Source organism: Dromiciops gliroides, chromosome 4 (assembly GCF_019393635.1).
Source record: "Dromiciops gliroides isolate mDroGli1 chromosome 4, mDroGli1.pri, whole genome shotgun sequence".
Classification (NCBI taxonomy): Eukaryota; Metazoa; Chordata; class Mammalia; order Microbiotheria; family Microbiotheriidae; genus Dromiciops; species Dromiciops gliroides.
In genome coordinates this window covers 61,898,287-61,924,327 of record NC_057864.1, presented here as the reverse complement: position 1 = coordinate 61,924,327, position 26,041 = coordinate 61,898,287, and the positions used below count along the sequence as shown (strand labels likewise).

The 26,041-nt window shown below is 37.1% G+C and overlaps 1 protein-coding gene across 2 annotated transcripts in view; it reads left to right on the top strand.

Moving 5' to 3' along the window:
- The first annotated feature begins 1,646 nt into the window (after window positions 1-1,646).
- Window positions 1,647-26,041, top strand: part of KIFAP3 (kinesin associated protein 3) — a 192,741-nt gene continuing 168,346 nt past the window's right edge. The window contains exons 1-3 of one of the 2 annotated variants that reach the window (XM_044005022.1): window positions 1,647-1,956; window positions 16,961-17,092; window positions 19,730-19,884. In XM_044005022.1, coding sequence (XP_043860957.1) covers window positions 1,925-1,956; window positions 16,961-17,092; window positions 19,730-19,884 — 319 coding nt within the window. In that variant the 5' untranslated portion in view covers window positions 1,647-1,924. The remainder of the gene's footprint in view (window positions 1,957-16,960; window positions 17,093-19,729; window positions 19,885-26,041) is intronic. The other variant, XM_044005023.1, reaches the window with a different exon arrangement.

Below are 26,041 nucleotides of genomic sequence, written 5' to 3'. Positions count from 1 at the left end.
ACTGTAGGCGCTTAACTGATTGCTTGAGCTCTCCCCTACCCATCCTGTTCTGCTGCTTGACCCAACGTTTCTGCTCAAATGTACAAAACAAAACCAAGACTAACAAAATTTTTTGTACAATTGCCAGTAAGTCGATGTCAACTAATGTCCACTGAACCCTGCACTGGGTTAGAATAAAAAGGTATTGGGGCAGCTAGGTGGCACAGTGTATAGAGCACTGGCCCTGGAGATAGGAGGACCTGAGTTCAAATCCGACCTCAGACGTTTAACACTTACTAGCTGTGTGACCCTGGGCAAGTCACTTGGACCCAATTGCCTCATCAAAAAAAAAAAAAGAATTAGAAGGTATCTAAGGCGTCATTTAGTCCAAAGATCACAAAAAGGGAACTAATCATACTGATGGAATGTTTGATTATGTGCTGGTAATGACAGGCAGGATTGAGCTAAGAGGCTGCTCTGGTTTTGTAACTAGTGTAATTATACCCTTTGCACAATTGGCAATGGTAGAAAACTTTAGGATGTATTCTTGAGAAAGAGAAAGGGAAACAGGAGGATCTACTCATCCTAAATAAGTGCTATTAATCTTAATTATAAAATGAAGAGAACTGAAACAGAGAGGTGTTATATGATTTGCCCAGAATAAAGATACCAAGCGTCTGAGGCAGGATTGGAACACAGGACACTTTACCAGTAAGTTGTTGCTTTATTGCCATTCTCAGTAAAGCATTGGGACCTAGGTCTTCCCCCCAAGGCCACTGCTCTTTCCTTGCTTTGGATAGATTTGCATGAATGTTACACCACTTTTCATAATTTGAACTGAGCAGATTCCTGTAACATCAGACCCAGGCTAGGATTTCTCAGGGAAGCTGCTGCTTTCTATACACTTTGCCCAAAGTGCAAGTACTGGGTGTTCTATAATTCTTAGCGCATTTCATGCCTTGAGTCTTTTGTAATAGCTTAAACTTTATTAAGACAAAATTTGGGTGATCCTCTCTTAAAGGTTTCCTCTCAGGTCATTCATTGAACAAATTGACCCAGCATACTTGAATTCTACACCCCTATTGTTTGTCCTTCATTCTGGAAGACCACCCACATTGGGGTGAAGTCATGACTTGCAGTGAATTGAATTTAAGTGAGGCAAGGCTGTGCAAGATGACCAACCTTACTCTCTCCCCCAGAGTCATCTGGGTCCAGTGGCAAAATATATCTCCGGATGACTGGAGGTGGCCCTGGATGTTTAAGGCAATTAAATTGAGTTGCCCAGGGTCACATGGCTGGTAAGTGTCTGAGTGAGATTTGAATTCAGTTCCTCCCAAATTCAGGGCCAGTGCTCAGTCTACTGCGCCAGGTAGCTGTCCCTCTACACCCCTGGTGACCCCACAAAGTGCAATCTAGAAATATCGGCCAGCTTTCCCCAATGCCAAATGGGAAGTGTTAATTCCAATCTTTGCCCCATTTGAATATTGATGCCACCAGTTCCTTTTCTATCCTCTAGATGGCAATGCCCCCAGGGAGCCTGCAGCCCCACTCCAATCTGTCCCAGGGTGCACCAAAACTGACTCAGCCTCTTACCAGGAGCGTCAGATAAGTCTCGGGAACTAACGCTGGGCACTGAGCCTGCGCGGGCTGATGTGAAAGGCGGAGCGCATGCGCCGTGAGGAAGGAGTCAGTCTTGGCGACTCCCGGCGCGCCCAGGTCCTCCTGGTGTTTGGGGCCCCGGAGCTGGGGGAGGAGCCGGCGCCCTCACCGTGGTAACCGCAGCGTCGCAGCCGCCGCCGCCGCCCCTCCCTACCTGGCCCTGCCCGCCTCCGGACTGTCATCACCTTCGGGGTGTGTGGGGAGCGTTCGCCCCCGTGGTTGCCCCCGGAAATACCGTGCCGGTCTCCCGCGGAGATCCGCCCCGGGCCCCGCCGCCGCCGCCGCCATGCAGGGCGAAGATGCCCGATACCTCAAGAGGTGACGAGGCCCCGCCCCCGGCGGGATGCTCCTGACAGGCCGGGCCTGACAGGCGGGCGGGGGGCGAGGGGAGGGAAAGGGTCGGGGGAGACCCAGGCCTGCGCGCGCCCCGTCCTTCCCGGGCCACCCCTGCCCTGCTCATGCTGCCCCGGCCTCAGCCTCTTGTTCAGCCCACCCTCGCCCAGCCCTGCCCTGCCCTGGCCACCCCCGTCTGCTGCCCTGCCCTGTCCACCCCTGCCCTGGTCACCCCCTGCCCAGGCTACCCTTGTCTGTACCCTGGTCAATCCACCCTGCCTTGTCCACCCCTGCACTGCTCAGCCCAGCCGCCCCGCCCAGCAGGCCACTTTCTTTGCACCCTACTCCTGGAAGGGTTAACCATGTTCCCAATGGCTGCTTAAACTGAAATGTTTGCTTATAGAATGAGGAAAGCTGACAAGGAATCCTTTCCTCTGCACCGCCCTCAACTTGGAGTTCTAGGATAGTGGGGGTGGGGAAGGAGAGGGGTTAATATATCATGTCTGGTCCATCTAATGTGAATTGGTTGTCCTGGTCCCAGAATGTTGCTGCCTTTGCCCATTTCGACCTCCACCTGCTTATGCCATCTTTACTTGATTTTATGTCACAGTCTAACTCCCCTCCCCGCCAGACTTACACCCCACAGATTTTTTTTTTTTTTTTTAGTGAGGCAATTGGGGTTAAGTGACTTGCCCAGGGTCACACAGCTAGTGAGTGTTAAGTGTCTGAGGCCAGATTTGAACTCAGGTACTCCTGACTCCAGGGCTGGTGCTCTATCCACTGTGCCACCTAGCTGTCCCGACTCCACAGATTTTTAAATGTTCCCTAATGTCTGAATCGGTGCATTCTTTAATGTATAGAAGACAAATTAGAGCATCATAAAGTTAGATGAGGAATTTAGTCTCTTGGCTAGGTTACAGATGGAAAAACTAGGTTTGGTGGAGATTTCAGGGGGCAAATGTTGGTTCTAGGTATCTAAGACTACTTAATTAGAGACATTCAAAAGGGGAATGAGTTATCTGAGAAGAGAGTAGTGGGTCTTTCATCCCTGGGGGGGGGGGGTCTTCAAAAGGATTCTGTCAAGGATATTGTAGAGTAACTTAAGTGTAGTTTGGATTAGATAGTCATTGAGGGCCCTTCCATTGACATTTTAAAAAAATCTGTTCTGTTTAAAAAAACTCACAACTATTGGGATCATTTGATAACTATTCTTTCTTTGATACTTGAGAGCTAACCAGTCATCTGTGGTCAAAATGGGTCTTTTCAAGAGACCAAGAGGTAGCATGGTTAGAGGGAAAGAAATTTGGATTTAGGACCCCTAGGGTCTTTTGTTAACTAGCTGTATGATGTTAGGTAAGTCATTTAACCTCACTGTATCTCAGTATCCTTATATGTAAAATAAAATGAGTGTTATCTGCCCTTCCTAACAGGGGAATATGAGGACCAAATGAAAACACTTTGAATAGCTTTCAGTGTAATAGAAACTTAAGATGATATTATCTTAAATTGTTATGCATTTGGGAATCTTGTATGTTATTTTGCTCTATGTTGTCCTTTAGGGCTTAAAAGATTTTCTTTGAAAAAGACAAAAATAGGGGGCAGCTAGGTGGTGCAGTGGATAGAGCACCGGCTCTGGAGTCAGGAGGACCTGAGTTCAAATCCGGCCTCAGACACTTAACACTTACTAGCTGTGTGACCTTGGGCAAGTCACTTAACCCCAATTGCCTCACTAAAAAAAAAAGAAAAAGACAAAAATAAATAAGTTTTATCTTTGTGGAATTGAGGCACATTTCTGAGAATGGCATGCTTTTCTTTTCTCTTTGATTTCTATGTTTCCAATTAGTATATAGTTGGATCTTTATCTGCTTATAAGGAACCCTACTAATTCAAAACAATTATATGTCAGCACCCAGCTCCAAACTCCGCTTGTAGGGAAGGGGTTATAATAATAGCTAGCAGCTATATGGTACTTTAGGGTTTACAAAAGCCTTCACAGATATCATCTCATTTTATCCCCATAACTACCTTGAGAGAAAAGGTGCTATTATTATTCCCATTTTACAGTTGAGGAAGTTGGGCTAAACGGAGGTTAAGGTGACTTGGCCAAGGTCACACAAGCTAATAAGTGTTTGAGTCATAATTTGAGCCAAAGTCTTCCTGACTCTAGTCACAGGACTAATCCACAGCACTTCCTAGATATACAAATATTTGTGAACATTTCCTGGTCTCAAACGAGCCCAGTCTAATGGGAGAGATAGCATGCAATTATGTACAAACAAGATATATACAACATAACACTGAGGGGCATAAGGAAAAGCTTGTTACAGAAGGTGAGGTTTTAACTGAAATTTGAAGCTGGGGAAGGAGGTGGAGACAAGGAGGAAGAGCATTCCAGGCAGGGGGGAACAGCCAGTGAAAATGCACAGACTTCGGAGATGGAGTATCTTGTTTGTGGAACAGCAAGAAAGCCAATGTCACTGGATCTCAGAGTACATGGAGGGCAATAAGATATTAAAAGACCAGAAAGGTAGGAAGGAACCAGGTTATTAAGGAATTTTAAAAGTAAACAAAGAGGGGCAGCTAGGTGGCTCAGTGGATAAAGCACTGGCCTTGGATTCAGGAGGACCTGAGTTCAAATCCAGCCTCAGACGCTTGACACTGGCTGTGTGACCCTGGGCAAGTCACTTAACCTTCATTGCCCCACAAAACAAAACAAAAAACAAAAGTAAACAAAGGATTTTATATTTTGGCTTGGAAGTAGGGAACCACTGAAGATTTTTTTATTAGTAAGGTGACATGGTCAGAACTTTACTTCAGGAAGATTAACTTGATAACTGAACAGATGAGGAACAAGAGTGGGGAGCGAATTGAGTCAAGAAGACTAACATGAAAGCCTGACTGCAAAAGTCCAGGCTTGAGGGGATGACCTGCACCAGGGTCCTGGCAGTGGTAGAGGAGAAAAGGGATCATATACAAAAAGTATTGTAAAGGTCTAATCAACAGGATTATTATGTATATCCATACAGGGATAGTGGTGGTAAAAGAGAGTAAGGAATAGAGGATGACACCTAGATGGCAGCCCTAGGCGACGGGAAGGATAGGATAGTGAAATCCTTGACAGTAGCAGGGAAGTTAGGAAGATGATAGAGTATGAAGGGAAAACATAATGTGTTTAGTTTCACATATGTTGAGTTTGAGGCGTTTATGGAAAATCTAATTCAGAATGTCCAATAGGCAATTGGAAATGCAAGATGGGGTCAGGAGAAAAGTTAAGGCTAGGAAAATAGATAATAATAGTTTTACAAATATTTTCTTATGTTTTCCTCACAAACAACCCAGGGAAATAGGTGCTATTTTTCAGATGAGGAAACTGAGGCAAACAGGTTAAGGAACTTGCCCAGGGTCACAGAGCTAATAAGTATCTGAGACTACATTTGAAATTGGAGCTTTTTGATTCAAAGTAGTTGTTTGCAGTTGTCTCCTCCATTAGATTGTGAGCTCCTAGAGGCCAGGGACTATTCTTGTCTCTTTTTCTGTATCTCCGGTGCCATGTGACGGACACATAGTAAACACTTCACAAATGCTTGGTAACTTGACTATGTTCTAACTACTGGTAAGGGTCATAGGTCTTAAGCCTCAATTCTTTCCAGGCATTATCTCCTCTCTCCTCTGCTATTCTCTGGGAGGGATTTTGATAGCTATATCGAGATAGACTCTTATTGTCTTAATGCAGAAGGGATTGTAAGTGGAAGTAACATCATTCATGATCAAAGACAAAAGTGGACATGCATGTGGCATATTGGGATTTGAATAGTTGATGTTCCGATTTGACTTGGATAGGAAGAGTGAGTAGTGGGGAAGGCTTAGGAGATGAAGCTAGAAAGGTAGGTTGAAATTCCTAGAACTATGAAGCAGACCAGCAATTTGCTCATAGGGTGATTTATAATTTCAGATGTTTTTTGATCATAGCATTTTATCTCTTCTGACTTTGATTTGCTTTATTTACTCATTGCTCATCCTTACATATTGAAAAAACTTTCAGTGTATTTGGGTCTCTATTTATGGCAATGCCATATCCTTTAATTCTTAGTCATGGCTAGCTGTCAAAAGTCATATTCTAAAGAAGTTGCTATTTATTTCAAAACCACAGTGGGCCAAAAGTCACTAAGGGGTCTGATGTTTTGATAACTTTTGAAAATTATTTTTCCTTATTTCCTATATATAGATATATTTCCTATGTATATTGTATATGATGATATGGTATTGTAAATTAAAAAATTTTAAAAACAAAAAATAAAGGAGTTATTAAATATTGAAACCCCTTCCTGACTTAGTGGCTTTTGACCCACCCTGTACAAGCAAGGATTGACCTGGTTTCTAGGTTAGTAACAGACTGTGTACTCTTATCATTTTTAGATTGTGCACCATTGATCCAGAGCTACAAAACTGAATGATTGCTGGGTGATCCTTATGAAAAAGACTCACATTTAAATGACCTTGTGATAAATGATGTTTTGTTCATTTAAAACCTTGTAGCTGAATTTTGGCATTCTAAAAACATTTTAAAATTGCTGATGCCAACCTCAAAGAAGGATCTTAATGGTATATACAACACTGTTTCTCTGTATTCCTCTGCTTAGCTGTTTGGAGAAAAGGAAATAAGTGGAGGGTAACGATGTCACTTCCATTCCTTCTTAATGTGTTTTCTGCCATTGTTGAATACAGGCACATAAAGAAGAGATGGTTTACCAAGCTATTGCACATTTTATAGTAAGGAAAGTGTGTTGGAGGGTAGAGGGAAAAGTGGAGACTTTGGTGAGATGGTTTCTAGGAGAATTCTCTTTGTACATACAATTCTTTGTCATCCTAATTTGATTAGTTAGGTTTCAGAGTTGCCCATTTATTTGTTTTCTAGCTATTCTCTGCATCACTCTTTTAAATTTCTGTCCATAAATGACACTGGAAAAAATGTTAAGTAAACATGTTCTTCATTGCAAGATATACATAAATACATACACGCACATAACATCCAACTAAATTTATTCTTTTTTGGTCATTCATTAATATTTAACTCTTTTTATAAGGAATGCGATATAACTATCCTTTGTAAAATTCAAAGAATACAATTCCAAATTATAAATATATATATTAATCAGGAAATGGGATAAGTAAATTTTGGGTTAGATGGAAATCATTCAAGGTTCTAAAAATCCAGCAAACAGTGAAATTGAATGAAAGATCCCTGACAAAGCAATATTGTCTTTATTCTTGGAATGAATGTTTCTCCTAGAATGAAATTTATGCATGTTGCAGGGCCTTGATTCAGACTCCCTTAAGTTTTTTTAAAATGCCTGCAAGGGTATAGTAGGATAGGAATGGATTTGTGATTTCATTGAAGTTGGGAACTCCCAAATGAAGAAACTACCTCTACCAATGCAATTTTTCTGTAGCTTATTATCTTAGAGAGTTAGGTGGAGTAGTAAGAAATTAAGTGACTTGCAAGTTAGGATCACATAGATAGTTTTTCAGAGAAGACTGAATGAAATGTTTTTAAAGTTTACAGTCAACATGTGGAAGCTGTAAAAAGGTGGTAATGAGTAATGAGATGTACCACAGTATAGTGAAAAAACCTGAAAAAGATAAGTCAGTTTCCTCTTTCAGATATGAATGTTAGCTGCTTCTTTGACAGTTTCGTGGAAGTCATATGAGATCATTGAATATGTTCTGAACATGTTAAGATGTGTCAAGAAACATGCATTTTTTAAAGGTGACAGTTTATAGAGGTCGGTATGTGTAATATGTCATAAATTGGCTCTCTAGTACTTTCACTTAATTACATTTGCTCTGCTGTTGGAAAGCTAGGAGAGTGAGAAATGTTTCAGAATATGTAGAAAGAAAGTTCCTTAGACCAAAGCTTCTTAAACTGTGGAAAAACTTTAAGAAGCCCTGTCATAAACCAATGAGCGGATAAACTTTATACCTCTGAATCCTGCTGTATATAGCTTCAGAGACTAAAACTGATTATTGTTAATTCCTACTTTTTGGATTAAGATCCAAAGAGAGGGGAAAAAATAAAAACAAAAACAAACAAACAGAATTTAAATAAATAAAATAAATAAAATTTTTAAAAAGATCCAAAGAAGGGGCAGCTAGGTGGTGCAGTGGATAGAGCACTGGCCCTGGAGTCAGGAGTACCTGAGTTCAAATCTGGCCTCAGACACTTAACACTTACTAGCTGTGTAACCCTGAGTAAATCACTTAACCCCAATTGCCTCACTCAAAAAAACAACAAAAAAACAAAACAAAACAAAAAGATCCAAAGAGAGGGAAGTTAATTACTCACCATTTATTTTCTGAATTTGGAGGGCTATAATGTTGAATAAAACCATTTGATTTTACTTTATAGCTGTGCTTTCTTTGTATTTATTACCAGATTTTAAAAAATAGCTACTAACAGACTGGAAGGTAACTTATCTTGTGATAGTATCCAAACAATAGTGAGTTAGAACATTTTTTTTATATGGCTATGGATTGTTTTGATTACTTCATCTGAAAACTGTTCATATCTTTTGATCATTTATCAATTGGAGAATGGCTCTTATTTTTATAAATTTGACTCAGTTCTCTATATATTTGAGACATGAGGCCTTCATCAGAGAAACTTGTTTCAAAAATTTTTTCAGTTACTATTGATAACTGTATTTCCCTCCATCCTACTCAATCCACATACCATTTATTCTATTCTCTCTGTCCTTTTACCACCCTGTCCTTCCTCAAAAGTGTTATGCTTCTGACTATGCCCTCCCCCAATCTGCCCTCCCTTTTATCAACCCCCCCCCAATCCCTTTCCTCTCCTACTTTCTTCCTGCAGGGTAAGATTTCTATACCCAATTGAGGGCATATTTTATACGCTCTTTGAGCCAATTCTAATGAGAGTAAGGTTCACTCCCCCTTACTTCCTGAATCTTCCCCTCCACTGTAAAAGCTTTTTCTTGCCACTTTTATGTAAAATAATTTACCCCATTCCATGTCTCTCTTTCCCTTTCTCCCAGTGTATTCCTCTCTCATTCCTTAATTTAATTTTTTTAGATATCATTCCTTCATATTCAACTCACACCTGTGCCCTCTCTCTATATTTCTTCCAACTGCCCTAATAATGAGAAAGTCCTTTAGAGTTACAAATATCATCTTCCCATGGAGTAATACAAACAGTTTAACCTTATTAAACTGTTATGATTTCCTTTTCTTGTTTACCTTTTTATGCTTGTCTTGTATTTGAAAATCAATTTTTTTATTTAGCTTTGGTCTTTTCATCAAGAATGCCTGAAAGTCCTCTCTTTCATGAAATGCCCATTTTCTCCCTGAAGGATTATACTCAGTTTTCCTGGATAGTGATTCTTGGTTGTAATTCCAGTTTCTTTACCCTCTGGAATATCATGTTCTGAGCCCTCTGATCCTTTAATATAGAAGCTGCTAAATCTTGTGTTATACTGACTGTGGCTCCATGATGTTTGAATTGTTTTTTTTCTGGCAACTTGCTATATTTTCTCCTTGACCTGGGAGCTCTGGAATTTGGTTATCATATTCCTGGGGGTTTTCACTTTGGGATCTCTTTCAGGAAGTTGAGCCCTGTATTCTTTCAATTTCTATTTTACCCTTTGGTTCTAGAATACCAGGGCAGTTTTCTCTGATAATTTCTTGAAAGATGATGTCTGGGTTCTTTCTTTGATCATGGCTTTCAGGTAGTCCAATTTTTAAATTATCTCTTCTGGATCTATTTTCCAGGTCCGTTGTTTTTCAGTGAGATAATTCACATTGTCTTCTCTTTTTTCATTCTTTTGGTTTTGTTTTGACCACTACAGTTTTAGCAAAGACTTAGGTTAACTCTTTCTCATAAATTGCTTAACATTTTCTATTAGACCAAAAGTTTTTATGCCACTAAAATTAAGATGTCATAGTGGAATATGTTCCATTGTTTTGAGGTAATTGGCTAAAATATATATAGATGTAGATATAGATATACATATAAACATATACATACATACACACACGTATATATACATGAATAGGTATACATACATACATATATATTTCATCATATTTATTAAAATGGCTTTCAGTGAATAACCCAACAATACCTAGTACTACATAAATGCTAGACATTCAGTAAAGAGTATATGTATTGATATTTTAATAATATGATTCTTTTAAGACTTAAAAGGGCCAAGACATTCTACCTTCCAAATCAAGATTCTTTTTATTTGCTTAGCCCATTCCATTCAGCATCCATTTGTTAAGCACCCAGTATGGATAAAGTACAGTGACAGGAGATCATGAATCTTTTAGGCAACACAGGGTAATGAAATGATAGCATATTCCTTGACTCCAGATACTTAATATGGCAACCCGTTGCTTCAAGTAATGTTGTCAACACACCATTTTAATATCACAGACCTGTGAGTCTATGGCTGAATATGAATATCTCATCTTTAGTTCTTCAGAGGAATGGTATTTCACATCTTCTTGCCATGTAACAACAGTGGTAAAGTGTTAGTATTGAAAAGATGGGCTTTTGCTTTCATGGAAAGTTTAGAATTGGTAAAAGAGCTTTGTAATTTCCCTAGAGCAATTGAGCCACTGTCTTCCTGTTCTGAACTCTCTAAATTTTTCTGAAAAGTAAAATTTAAGAAAGTAAGACTCATGTGACTTTAAACACAAAATTCATTAAATGTAAATTATTGTATCATTAACTAGGTCATGGCTCATGTGTGTCGTACTTTAAATAATTAGTTGAACTATTAAATGTGGTTGAACACAGAACAAGTGAGATAAGAGTAAGTTCACTTTGCTGTGAATGACTCAGCAATTCATTTCCCTGAGCCTCTTTTAGTATTTACATTCCCAGACTGAAATATTTCATTAATTTATATTTTTAGGTTGAACAAATTATGTATTAAAATGAACACTTTCCTGAAGTTAATGTGGAAACATTGTTCTGTTTATGGTCCTTGCATGAAACATTTGAGAAATTATTATCTAGTGAATACTTGGATGGGAATTCATGAAATCTTTCTTCTATTTCTAGTTCTGCTGTTAACCTGTTGATCTTTTTTTTCTATCTCTCTACTCCATAGTTCTCATTTCTTTTATTTCTTTAAAAATCTTACATAATTTCTTTGAGGAATTCTAATTGTTCTTATGGATAAGGTGGGGTTTTTTCCTTTGAAGTTTTGATTACAGGTATTTTTGAATTATTCTTCTCTAATGGATTTTTGCCTTGTACACCCCTGGCATTGTAAAGGTCCTTTTTTCATTCATTTCATTCATTCATTCAGCTAACTAGCTAGTTATTTTTACTGATGTTGTTTTGAGTCTTCAAGAGTTGAGTTCTAGGTATCCCTTATTTTGGAAATCAAATCAAGTTGAGAACCTTTTTTTTTAACCCTTTCTGTCTTTAGTTAGACCTTTTCCTTCACTATATAAACCAAAGTTCTCTTCTTGTGACCAGTTCTTTTCTTTGAATGATGAGAGAAAAGAGGCTTTTTCTTTGATCAGTTAATCTGAAGATGTCTTCCTCTGGTGGGAGAGCCCTAGTTGATGCCTTTTTCTTCAGGTGGAAGAAGAGAGAGGTTAAGGTCTATTTTTTTTAGAGTCTTTTTTCTTTTGTTTGTTTTTTAATCAGTTATCAGCTGGTGGGGGAGCTTTTTTCTTCATATTGAGATTAGGTTTGTTGGTTTCTTACTTTAACTTCAGAGTCTGTCAGTTTCACTTTAATCTCTGAGGTGATTTCTTCTCGTTGAGGGCAGTGAAGGGAAATTCTTACCCAGGAGATCTGAGTCCTTTTATCTTCATCCCCAAGGGAATCTAGATCTAGATCTTATTAACTGCTTGTTTTAGGAGTTGTTTAGCAATTGGGTTGATTAACAGTGGGATAGAGTTGGTATTGTTTCCTTCTGTTATGCCATTTTGTCCTTTTCTTCCCTGTTTTTACAATGTTGTCATAGTCTAAACTGTTTTGGTTCTCCTCACTTCACTCTGAATTAGTTTGTACAAGTCTTACCAGGTTTCTCTGAAACTGTGCTTTTTGTTGTATCTTAGAGCACAATAATATTCCATTACATTCATATACTATAACTTTTTCAAGCTCCATTTACCCAGTTAGTAGACAACTCTTTAATTTCCATGTATTTGCTCCTACAAAAAAAAAATCTGCTACAAATATTTTTTGTGGAAGGATGAAGGGAAAGGAATAGTTAGAACATTTTTCAATATGCATCTTGAGATATAATAAGTTCCATCTATTCAGGATTCTCTATCCTGAAAGGATATGGCTGGTTTAGAATGAGAATGTTGAAGGGACATGTGGTTGAAATTCCCAGACTAAGGAATGATGTTTAATAACATTATATAAATATACCTAATGCTCCTTCCTCCAACATGACTACTCTGTTATAAAATAATGTCATATTTTAAATTGAGTTTAAGACATTTAAGCCAGAGACTTCCAATAACCATTTTCTTATTGTAAAATTACTTAGAAAATACTTTTCCAGAAGTACTACTTTAATGAGGTTTCCTGGTAAACTTTTTTTTAGTGACTAGGTAACCTACCATATGGTTTGTTTTTAATTGAGCCAGCCTCTTCCTGAATCCTCGATTGTGGTGGGTAAAATGCATCACCTGTATTACCTTAGAAATTATAGATTATCTATCCCTTTTGAATTGCTAGTTATACCATATGGATATGGAATTATACATAATAGCTGAACTATTAGTAATAAAAAAATTATATTCAATAAATAGTTATTATCATCTTTCACATGCTTAGCACTGGCCCTGGAGGGGAGGGGCCAGGAAGGGGGAGAAGTAAGTGTGGTGGGAGGGTGGGGGAGGAAAAGAAATATATCAACAAGCATTTATTAAGCACTAAGTATATTTGTTTACTATACAATTAGTTTTATCTCTGCTTATTTTTTTTTTGTTTTTGCTTTTTCATCTGGTTCATTGGATTTATGGTATTAATAAGGCCAAGGTCATGAATCAGTTTATGGGTTTTTAACTTTGTACAAGAAAAAATATATTCAGGAGCCCACAGCCTATATGTATTTATGTGTGTATGTATGTATGTATCTGTGTATACATGCATACACACACACACACACATATATATATATACACACACATTATATATGTGGGTGGTGGCACCCACCTGTATATAAACACACATATAAATATACAAACTTGTGTAGCTGTCTTGAAAATGTATTTATGTATGCATAGATTATTATATCAGTCAATAAACATTTATGAATCACCTACGGAGTACCAGGTACTATGCTAAGCACTGAGGCTACAAAGGCAAAAACCAGTTCCTTCTCTTGGGTTCACAATCTAATGGGAAAGACAACATGCAAGCAATTATTTACAAACAGTCTATATACAGGATAAATTGGTGATAATCACCAGAGGGAAGACACTACAATTAAAGGGTTTGGGAAAAGTGTTCTATGGAAGGTAGACATTCTCTGGGGCTTGAAAGAAGCCAGGAAGCAGAGATGAGTTGCAAGAGAATTCCAGGCACGGGGTCAGCCAATGAAAATGCCCATATATAAAGACCTGAAAGTTAGGGACATGTTAGGAGGGGCTTTGAATGGCAGAGGATCTTATAGTTGATTGTGGAAGTGATAGAGAGGTCATGTAAATTTACTTAGTAGTCAGACCTGCCATTTAGGAAGATTGATTTGTCAGCTGGTCATAATGAGTTTAAGTTGTTTGTCAGACATCCATTTTGAGATGTCTGAAAGGCAGTTGGAGAGATGCAAGACTAGATGTGAAAAGAGAAGTAGGGCTGGATAAGTAGATTTGAAAATAATAAGGATAGAGATGATATTTCAATTCATGGGGGCTGACAGAATCACCAAGTGAAATAGTATAGTGGAAGAAGAGAAGAGGGCTCAGAAACAGAACCCTGGGTGGAACCCAGCTGAAGATCCAGTGAAGAAGACTGAGGAGAAATATTCAGATAAATAGAAGGCCAACAGGAAAGAGTAGTGTCATGAAAACCTACAGAGAAGTGTCAAGAAAAGGTGATCAGCAGTGTCAAAGGCTTCAAAAAGGTTAAGAAAAATGTAAATTAGGGGCAACTGGGTGGCACAGTAGATAAGGCACTGGCCCTGGATTCAGGAGGACCTGAGTTCAAATATGGCCTTAGACACTTGACACTCAGACACTCGACACATACTAGCTGTGTGACCCTGAGCAAGTCAACCCCCATTGCCCCGCAAAAAAAGAAAAAAAAAGAAACAGGGGACCTGGGAATCAAATCCAAGTCCTCTGATTACAATTTCAATTTCAAGGAAGAAGGAGGATGAAGATTGAGAAAAGACCATTAGATTTGACAATTAAGAGATCATTAGTGATTTTGGAGAGAGCATAATTTCAGTTGAATGATGAAGTTGCAGAAGCCAGGCTGTAGAGTTAAAAAGAGAGTGAGAAGAAAGTTCATGCTAGTTTCCCAGGTTTTTCTGAAGGCATTCTGCTCATCATTTCTTATGGCACAATAGTATTCTTTCACAATCATATACCACAACTTGTTCAGTCACTCCCCCAGTGATAAACATCCCTTTGATTTCCAATTCTTTGCCACCACTAAAAAGAGGTGCTGTAAATATTGGTTCTTTTCCTTTTTCTTCAATCTCTTTGGAGTATAGTAGCCCTATTGATGGGTCAATAGGTATGCAAAATTTAAAGACCTTTGGACATAGTTCCAAATTGCTCTCCAGAATAATTAGATCAGTTCACAACTCTATCAACAGTACAATAGGATCTTTATTTTTGTGCATCTCCTCTGACACCCATCATTTTCCTTATTCATATTAGCCAATCTGATAAGTGCGAAGTGATACCTCAGAGTTGTTTTAATTTACATGTCTCTAATCAATAGTGATTTAGAGCACTTTTTCATGTGACTTTTGATAACTTTGATTTCTTCCAAAAAATGCCTTTTCCTATCCTTTGGCCATTTATCAATTGGGGAATGACTTAAGAGTCTTAAAATTTTTAATTGGTTCATATTCATATATATATATTTGAGAAATGAGGTCTTTATCAGAAAAAAAAAACTTGCTGTTAAAAAAATGCCCCCCCCAGTTTCCTGATTTCCTTCTAATCTTGGCTGCATTGGTTTTCTTTGTGCAAAATCTTTTTATTTTAATATAATCAAAATTATACATTTTACATCCCATAATTCTCTCTCTCATTTGGTCACAAATTCCTCCCTTATACATAAATCAGACAGGAAAATTGAGACAATAGCTTTATTAAAGTAGCTAATTATACCCCCCCCCCAAAAAAAAAACATTCAACAGCATTTCTACTTTATAAATGCAAAGTCCAGAAAAGAGCAATGGTAATAGAAAAAGAAGTCTAATTCAAAATAACAGTATAGTGCATAAAATATCTGAGAATCATTTTACCAAGGTACATTCTGGACCTTGATAAAGAATTGACATATAACTGAAAGAATAGTTAGTGCTTGTAGTGAGACCAAACACAAATAATAGAAATGAAAATACTGCCTAAATTAATTTGTAGATATAGTGCCATTCCAATCAAACTACCAAGAAGATTCTTTAGCATGTTCATTAAAATTTTAATAAAACCCAGTTGAAGGATCTAGAATATCAAGAAAAAGGGAGGACTGGGAAGGGAATAATAGCATTTTCAAGCCTCAAGTCATTTTTTAAAATAGTATTCAGAATTATTTGATCTGGTTAAAAACTAGAACCCAAAACAAGTGAACTCGGTAATCTATTGTTCAATAAATTTCAAAGTATAAACTTACTTGGGGAAGAGCTGTGCCCTATTTGACAAAAATTACAGGGCAGCTAGGTGAACACAGAGAGAAACTAGAAAGCAGTCTCCAGAAATTAGGTTTAGACTAATAGCTAAATACCAACTTACACAGTAAACTCTAAGTGAGCATGTGAACTGAATATAAATAATTGGAAGAGAACAAGATCAGATACCATTTAAAAATCTGGCTAAGGGAAGATTTTTAACCAGTGATAGAGGTCACAAAATATAAAATGGATTGATTTTGATTGCATCAAATAGACAGGCTTTTGCATGAACAAAGTTAATACAACTCAGACAACTCCAGTGGCTTCCTTTGGCCTTAGAATAAAATGCAAACTCCTCTGTTTGGTGGTAAAACCCTACACTACTGGTCCCAACCTCCCTTTCCCAGCCTCACTGGATATTGCTTCTCCTTCAGCACTTTTATGATCCAACCAAATTGGCCTCATCTCTGTTCTTTGTTCCCAACACTACGGATACCCTCCCTCTCCATGTCCTTTTTCTCACACTGCTTGTAAAGCATGAATTCCATATATGCCGTTAGATTGGAGAGGGAAAAACAATCATTACAGTTTTTTGTTGTGTCATTTGGCTCAGTCCTGGGGACACAAATACATATTCTTTTGGAGGAAATGGCATCTACATATACTTGGAACACATGGAAGTATCCACAGGGTCAATACAAAATAAATAAGACGATCACATGTATAGAACTGGGAGGGACCTTAGAGGCCTTCCAGTCCAAGCTACTCATTGTAAATATGAGGAAACTTGAGCTTGGAGAGGTTAGATAATAGCTCATGGCCACACAGCTAGTAAGTAGCGGGGGTGGGATTTCAGAATCCAGATCTAGAACTCTTTATATACTCTATATTGTACTGTTTTTCTAATGTAGTCTAATCTTAGCAGGATCACCCTTCTAGGAGTTGGGGGTAATAAAAGACAGGTTTCATGTACAGGTGATCAATTATTCCATGAAATAGAATTTAGATCTATGGAATGTGAACTGAATAGATATGTTAACCTGACCTGTGTGTATCCCATGTGTATATATAATTGTCTTCCCAGATAATTAATATGAAAGTTGTGTATGATTTATAATCTTTAATGATATGTCATTTTAATTTTTTAGGAAGGTTAAAGGAGGAAATATTGATGTGCATCCATCAGAAAAGGCACTTATTGTTCAATATGAAGTGGAAGCTACCATTCTTGGAGAAATGGGGGATCCCATGCTGGGAGAACGGAAAGAATGTCAAAAAATGTGAGTTTTATTCAGGTTTGTATATGTTCTTAGTATTAAGCATTTTATAAATACTCATAACTTATTACTCTTCAGATTTAAGCAGAATCTTGTTGATGATAATATAAGTATTGGAATCAATATTGATTGCTGTCATTGATTAATATCCTTCTTTTCATGCTTTTTTGTCTTGATAAATAATAGACAATACAAGACAAACTCCAGAGAAAAGTTACTGTAGCTATTTTTCAGCAAGGCCTCATGACTTAAGCAAAGTGTCTAACTCATCTAAAGACTCCTTTCTGAGCTGGAAGTCCACAAACATTTATTAAACCCTTAATATATGGGGGCAGCTAGGTGGCGCAGTGGATAAAGCACTGGCCCTGGATTCAAGAGCACCTGAGTTCAAATCCAGCCTCACACACTTGACACTTACTGGGCAAGTCACTTAACCCTCATTGCCCTGCAAAACAAACAAACAAACAAAACCAAACCCTTAATATATGCCAGGCACTATGCTAACTGCTCGGAATACCACATACAAGGAAAAAGAAAGACAATGCTTGCCCTCAAGGAGTTTGAACACATAAAAAAAGAGTTGAAAAGCTGTGGGTAAGGGACAGTCAGCAAGGAGAAGAGTAAAGGAGGGAGCATAAAGCTAGCCTGGACCCTTCTTCAAAATAGAGGACAGGGATGTAGGGGGAAGCCATCCGCTCTCGCAGCCTCATTCTCCAGATGAGGGGACTGAGACCTAGAGTTAAAGAACTTTCTCAAGTTTACAGAGGTAGACAGTGACAGAGTCAGGATTTGAACCTGGTTTCTCGGGTTCCAGAGCCACTATTTCTTCCCCACTGTATACTGTAAGTAATTATATTGGTGCTGGGGATATAAAGACAGAACAAACAAACCAATCCATGTCCTCACAGAACTTTCATTCCACTACATAGGAAAAGTAAGCATCACAAATAAGTATGTAGATAGTGTGTATGTTTATGTGTTTATATCCATGTCACTATATGTATTCAAACATATGTGATCAATTGAGGAAGACAGGCCTGACAACTAAGTATCAGGAAAGACTGTAGCACATGAGCTGAGCTTGTAGAAACATGGGAGCCATAGGGGACAGCGAGGTGGCGCAGTGGATAAAGCACCGGCCCTGGATTCAGGAGGACCTGAGTTCAAATCCAACCTCGGACATTTGACACTTTAGCTGTGTGACCCTGGGCAAGTCACTTAACCCTCATTGCCCCACAAAAAAAGAAAAGAAAAGAGAATAGAAAAGAAACCTGGGAGCCCTGATGGGCCCAGGGGAGAGTCAATGCAAAGGCAGGAGATGGATCAAATTCCCTTGGCTGCATCAGAGTACATGGAAGTAAGAGTTGTTCACTAACCTGTAACTGTGATCTCTAATGAGGTTGTTAATGGCTTTAAACTCTAAACCAAGGCATTTTAATGTTATCCTAGAGGCAAGAGGGAGCTGCTGAAGCTTCTTGAGACAGGGGGCAACATCATGGTTGGCTTTATGTTTGGAAAGAGAACAGACTGAAAGGAGGGACTAGCTACTAGAAGCCCAGAACTGAATAGGAAGAAGAGAGTAGGCTGGATTGCATTTGGGAAATTATCTGTGCTTTCAGTGGTTCCAGGCTCTTCTCTGAAACAAAATCCCATCTTTTTAATATTATTTTTTCTGGCATTCTGTATGGCTACAGCCATGGAATACCACAATATCTGGGAATCGAAATTACAGTTTGCTCAAAAAACAGTGGAAAAAAGCATAGCGATTTTAAGTGGCTCCAGCATATTAACATTTATGAATTGCTTACACCAGATGATACAGAACCTATCATAAAAATTAAATAGAATGTAATCTCCTTGGTTATAGAAACAGTTTCATTTTTGTCTTTGTGTCCCCAATGCTTAACACATGCATGCATGGCATGGAGGAAGCACTTAATAAATAAGTTTTCATCGAATTGAATTGGAATAAAGAAATGTCTGAGATGAAAAGGAGGTCGTCTGGTTTGCATACATCATGAGCAAAGGGTAACAGATTGACAGCTCAGGTACTGCATTGGTCCTCCGGTAATAACAGGAAATCTAGCCTAAGGACCCCTAGCATCTTGGGAGAATACCCTGTAGAGCATTTATGGGAAAACATGCATATGAGTTGCAAATAATGAGAAAGTATTGCACCTGCACCAGTGGAGGGAATACCCACATTAATGAGATTGTTGATCTATTGAAATATGTTTTAGCTGTTAATTACTTTTTCAAATGTGGAATTCTGAATTATTATTTATTCTCCTAAAGACTCTTCTGCTTATTTTCAGCTATTTTTCCCCAGTTTTTGCTTAGCTTTAAAGAAACAAGATTATTCACTAACACTAAGAATACCATTGGTATTCTTTTTTCATTCCAGGTTGTCCAAATTGTATTTAATATTTCATTGTAATTTCTTCCAATACATCTTATAGCTAGATTTTAATGTTTCCAACTTGCATATTCATTGGAAGCATGTGGGAAAAAAACCTAAATCTAAACAAACTTATAAACATGTATATACATATGCATATAACAATGTATACATAAATGTGTTTATATATTAATATATTGCTTGCTATCATGATATCTGATTTTAGAAATCCTTTCTTACAGAATTCGTCTGAAGAGTCTTAATGCTAACACTGATATCAATTCCTTGGCTCGGAAAGTGGTTGAAGAATGTAAACTCATTCATCCTTCAAAACTAAATGAGGTGGAACAGCTGTTATACTACTTACAGAACCGGCGTGATGCCTTGTCAGGGAAAGGTAAGCAGAATAGTCACTGACCTGTGTTTCAGGCCAGAGGAGCAGGACTGCAGGGCTCCTCTGTTGAGCTTTCATATATTGTTTTTCCTAGATTTTGCTATTTTTCTTTGTATATACAGAAACAGAATGAGGAAATTGCATGGCATTTTCATTCAGGAATAATTAATGGAGAGAGTTTTAGGACAGTAAATTTGCTTTTTGTGTTCTAAATACATGTGCCCAATTTAATATTCATCACTTTTATAATTTACAAATGATTTTAAAATTTTAAACCTTATTTTATAATACTGTATCCATTATTTCAGAGATTACTTTTGTCAGCTGTTCAGAAAAGCACAAACTGTTGCTTTGTCTTTTGTGTTTACTATTCTATCACTCTTAACCTCCTCCCCAAACAAAAAAAACAGTGAAGAAAGACCCTAACGAATAAATATTTCATAGTAGATATTACAAAATAGCTCAATCCATGATTTTCTGTACTTTATACTTTTATTTTTTACAAACACATGTTAATGGTATGTCACTTTATGTTGATTATTGGTAGCTTGTACCATTTCACACTATAATCAACTAAACTATTGATTGTTCCACTATTTAATATATAGTTCTAGGCATGGTGGGAATTAATAGGTTCGTGAATACTCAAACTTCATTTTTATTGCTTTCAAAAAATTTTTTAAATCTTTGATAAGTTGACTTTCCAATGAAATATTCTAACTCCTTCCTTTACCCTTTTAAAATAAAAGCTCTTGCTACTTAAGATATACTTTGCCTCTTGTCCGATAGCATCATTCTCAACATGCTTAAAAATAATGACCCTTGGCACATTCATTTGGGGTTGAGGATATTCAGTGTGTGTTGATTATTTTCTTTATAAAAAACTTTTTTCTTTAATTATTGGAATTATGTGCATATGTAAAATATTATTTTTGGGTTTTTTTCATCAGACATTCTCTTTCTAAAATATTTGTTCATGGTAAAATAATATTCCTGTTAAAGTATCTTTCTATACTATGGTAATAGCCACTGCTCTTTGTATATAGATAGTAAAATTAAAAAAATCTTACAGATTATTGTTTGTTTCTGTCCTTCATTGTTATTTATTTATTTATTTTTGGCAGAGGGGAGGGGAATGAGCAGGGGTTCTGTATATCTGCTGTTAACACTGAATATCCTTCATCTCATATTTTGATTGTGTAAATTTTCTTAATGTATTTTTAACATCTGATTAGAAGATTTTTGCTTTGAGTCTAGGGCAAATTCATTTCTCATACTATTTCAGAAAAGTGTATGAACTAATATTACAGACATAAATTGTGTATGTGTTTATTTCAGGTTAAGATTATATTCAGGGAGCAGGATAATAAAAAGGAATACAACTTTAATTGTTCTTTTTTATCACTTTCAGATTTTGCAAAACAAGGTATTTAAAAGTATATATTAGCTTGACCATTTGTAAAATATTTGTCAGTCCAAATCTTCGGTCATACTTGAATTGAACAAATAATTCTTCCATTCATCTTTCTGCATGAGTTTCCACATCAGTGAAACATCAGCTCTATCAAATATACCTGCAGATCAATGCAGTGATAGAACTTTGAATTCTGAGTTGCTCATGTTTTGCTTGTATTTCTCTTCACATGATGTCCTTTAGCATATGGGTGGGTTCAAGAATCCAGAAGCTGGAGTGGAGACTATTGGGTAGAAATGGATATAAAATATGAAGAAAATTAGGAATAGGGTCGAAGAGCTTTGAATATACAGGACACTTATTTTATTGTCTCATGCTCCCATTTCAAAGTCCTTCTGTCTCTACTGAGTATTTTCTACAAACAAAACCTGTTTTACAAGAAATCTAATTAGGATCAGTACAGCTTCTGGAAAATATTCAGTAAAAGCATGTCTGAGTTGGAGGCTGAAAGGAGAGAGTGTGGACAGACACTGGAGACATAAAGAAATTCCATGCATTTCATGGTAAAGGGGATCAAATAGCAACAAATCAAAACACGACTTCTTTGGACGTGGTATTTTAATATTCATAGGCATTCCAAAAATGTTTCATTATGTTAAGTGTGAAAGATATTTCATACAAAAAAGATTTTATTTCTCTTAATAATCACATGTGGGTTATTTTTTGTCAACTTAAAACACATGAAACTTAGTTTTAAAAGTTGCTAAATGTAGATACATAATATTTCATATTGTGACCTCTAAACTTTTCTTTCCCTTTATTAATTTTTATTACTCAAATAACTCTAGCATCATGATAAAATACTCATTTGTTCATAAAATTTTATTAACTTAGTAAAATCTTGTTGCAATTTAGTTGATGGAAGAGTTTTTAATTTACATATCCAGAAAAGCATATACCCTCCTTCCATCAAAGTAGTTAAAATCTTAATAATAACAGTGATAATAACTAATAGCAGTGCCCTACCTCTTTCAATTTTTCAGTAAATTTTTTAATAACAAAAATAACAACAGCTAACATTTATTTAGTGCCTTTTATGTGTCAGGAACTGTGCAAGAACTTTACAAGCGTTGCCTCATTTGATCTTCACATTAGGCATTCTGGGAGGTGCTATATTTATCCCCATTTTACAGTTATGGAAACTGAGGCAAACAGAAGCTAAATAACATACTCAGGGTTGAACAGCTAATAAGTTAGTAAGGTCACATTTGAACTCAGGTCTTCCTTACTCCAGGCCTAGCGCTTTATACTCTGTTGCTACCTATTGGCATTTGTCTTAGAAGTAATCTATAAAGAGCTATAAAGAATCATAATTTCAGTACTATCACTATAATTTATCTTATTATAGAAACACTAAATATTAATCTGTACTTATTCTCATTTCAAAATATATTCTCATCTTTCAGTACAAGAAAACTAAGGTATTCCTAAAAGCTGGAACTTCCTATAAATGAAGCCAATGCCAAAGTAGAAATATATTAGAAATACTTCTTGAAAATAAATAGATTTTCGACTTAGCTTTAATACTGACCCATATTTCTAGATTAATTACCTGAATTTTAAGTTGAACTAGAATTTATGGCTAGGAACTATAACTTCCATTACCACATACTGTTCTCTTCATGATGAGAGTTGCAGCGGCCCTGAACTAGGGGAAAGGCAGAATTTGATTTTTCTATTAACGCTCTGCCGAGGCAAATATAGTCTAATCCCCTTACTTGAAAATATCTGAGGAGTGGATAATGGGGAATTTATAGTTACTGCAATGTTTATCTCCAAAACCCCATGAACTATTTTAAAGTGTGGCTGTAGCATCAGTTTTCTCAGTTTGTTTCCAAGCTTTGAATGTTTCATGGTTTCCTGAGGGATGTTTGAGTAAGGGAGAAATGTGTAAAGCTCTACAAATAACTGAAGTGTCTGAAGCATTTATAACTGGAATTGATTAATATGGTAGAATTGACTGCTTGAATTACTCCTGCTGTAGCCTTTGTTTGTATCTTCAAAAAATTTTTTACATTCTAAACTTGTGAATTTTAGAATTAGGCATATCTGAAAGTTGGTGGTTTCTGTGAGGCAAGCTGTAAACTACAGTGATTCAATATATAGTATCTTTTAAAAGTACTTCGTAATTTAACTTGTAGTTAAAAAAATTATTCAGTTATTACTGACAGAATTTGCTAATATACCAAAGATGAAAAATTTATAATTTTTCTGAGTAGAATAAATGTGATTCTGAATTATTTTGCATAATGACTTATAATATTAATTACTATGGTATAAAAAGTCTAGAAAAGTAGAAAACCAGCTTAAGAATGGATCAATAGATTTAAAGTAAATCATTATATTTGTTTAACAAATTTTATTGTTGTTCATCCTTCATTTTTGAAGAGGATCAGTGACATCATGAGTGATGTCTTGACTTGTACATGAACTAGATTTTAAGTGAAGCAGAGTTGCATAGAATCATCAGTTTCACTCTCTTTTCCTGTGTCATTGAAGTCCAATAGCAAGACAAAAGTGAAGGCAACTGGCGATGGCCCAAGATGCAGTGGAAGACTTTGGCATCTTCGATGCCTGACCAAGTTCTAAGTGCTTCCCAGCAGCTGCTTCAGCTGCCTTCATGGCTATTAGAACACATTGTTCTCATTCATCTATTCTGCTAGGGAAAATCTTCACATGCTTGGAATGGACATCTCCCTAACTCACAAACTGTTTTGAGGCCTGTCAGTTACCCTTAACTTGTTTTTGCCTATATGCTGAGATGGTTTACCAGGGTGTGGCCACTGCACATGCTACAGCTTCTTAGAGCCACAGTTGATGGTTGGATGCCAGGTGGACACCAAAGGTGGATAAGCAGCCCTGAGAAGGGCTTGGCAAGTCCTCCAACCAGAGGTGCTAATCCTTCCGAACTCCCCATGTATCCCCAAAATTTTATTGGAACATTGCCAAAGTCCTTTTCTGTTGCTTCTGTCACATAGAAGCGACTCTGTACTCTTGAAGGCTATGCCAAGGGAGGCCAAGCTCTGGCAAGTTCTACCATACTGGGAAGGATTCAGGTATGATGCTGGTAACAGATTAGATAGACTTTTTGAGGACCAGCCTAAAAACCCATAGGCTAACAACTTGGTGATAATTGTTTTGTTCATGGCAACATGAAACAAAGAAAAAGCACAAAATATTGCTCAGTTCTCTGTGATCACTACATGTTTTGCACTGACTGTAGAATAAAAAAAGAGCAGAGGAGGCTAAGAATCACACATTCCTTAAATCATCTATAAATATTTACTGTTTGTAATCGACCTTGTTCACAAGTGAATGTACAGGGGAAGCTCGGTGGCACAGTGAATAGAGCACCAGCCCTGGAGTCAGGAGTACCTGAGTTCAAATCCAGCCTCAGACACTTAACACTAGCTGTGTGACCCTGGGCAAGTCACTTAACCCCAATTGCCTCACACATAAAACAAACAAACAACAACAAAAAAAAGTGAACGTACAGAATTTTATTAGTCTTGGTATATTCACTATAAATAAAAGCAGGAGAAGAAAGTTACAGCTAAATAGAAAAATATTTCTCAAGTTCTCCTTGAAGAAGAAAATAAAGGAGATAGCACTTGTTTTATTATGTCTGAATAGGCAACAAAAACACATCATTTCATGTGTTATCTCATAGTAGAAAGAGCATGAAAATAATTATAGTTTATATGCTTCTGTTGCAGGAGATGAAGAGGCAGATAAATTATGTAAAGAATTTGATACGGCCTAATAAATTATATCAATGTATAGTTAATTAATCTAAAAGCTTCCAGCATAAGGAATAAGAGAAGCCAAGGACTTGTAAACTAAACAGAAATGTTAAGCCTATAAAAAATGAATAGATTTTAAGAAACTGTTATAGAGCAGGTAGATGGTACCATGATGCATAGAGGCCTGGGCCTGGAGTCAGTAAGACCTGTGTTGAAATTTGACCTCATGCACTTTCTAGCCCTGAGCAAGTCACTTAACCTTTGCTTGCCTCAATTTCCTCATCATTAAAATGGGGGTAATAATACACTTACCTCCTAGGATTGTTGTGAAGATCAAGTAATAATTGTAATTATTGTAAAGCATTTGCACAGTGCCTGACACATAGTAGGTACTATATAGCTGTAAGCTCTTATCAGCTATTATTAAGAAAAGACTTGGAAGATGATAGAGCTTAGCATTGAATGATATTTGAAAAGTAAGGTGTGTGCAAGAAGTAATACAGTTTTGAAAGTTAATAGATTGAGGGCAGCTAGTTGGCACAATGAATAAAGCACCGGCCCTGGATTCAGGAGGACCTGAGTTCAGGTCCAACTTTAGACACTTGACACTTACTAGCTGTGTGACCCTGGGCAAGTCACTTAACCCTCATTGCCCCGCAAACAAAGGGGGGTGGGGATGAACAGAAGAAAGGACAATGACAGTGATTATGACAGTTACATACAGAGTTCAATCAATAGAAATCAATTACCTTAATGAGATCAAGAGTGTCTACGTATGTGTGGAATTTCTTATAAAATAATTTTATATAGCTAAGATAGGCAATATAGTTGTGTTGATAACTGATGTGCTCTTAGGGTAGATAGTCTTAACACTTTGTAAAAAATTGAGTTATTCAGCAAATACTTTAATTATTTCATAAGCAGAGATATGGAAGCCTGGGGC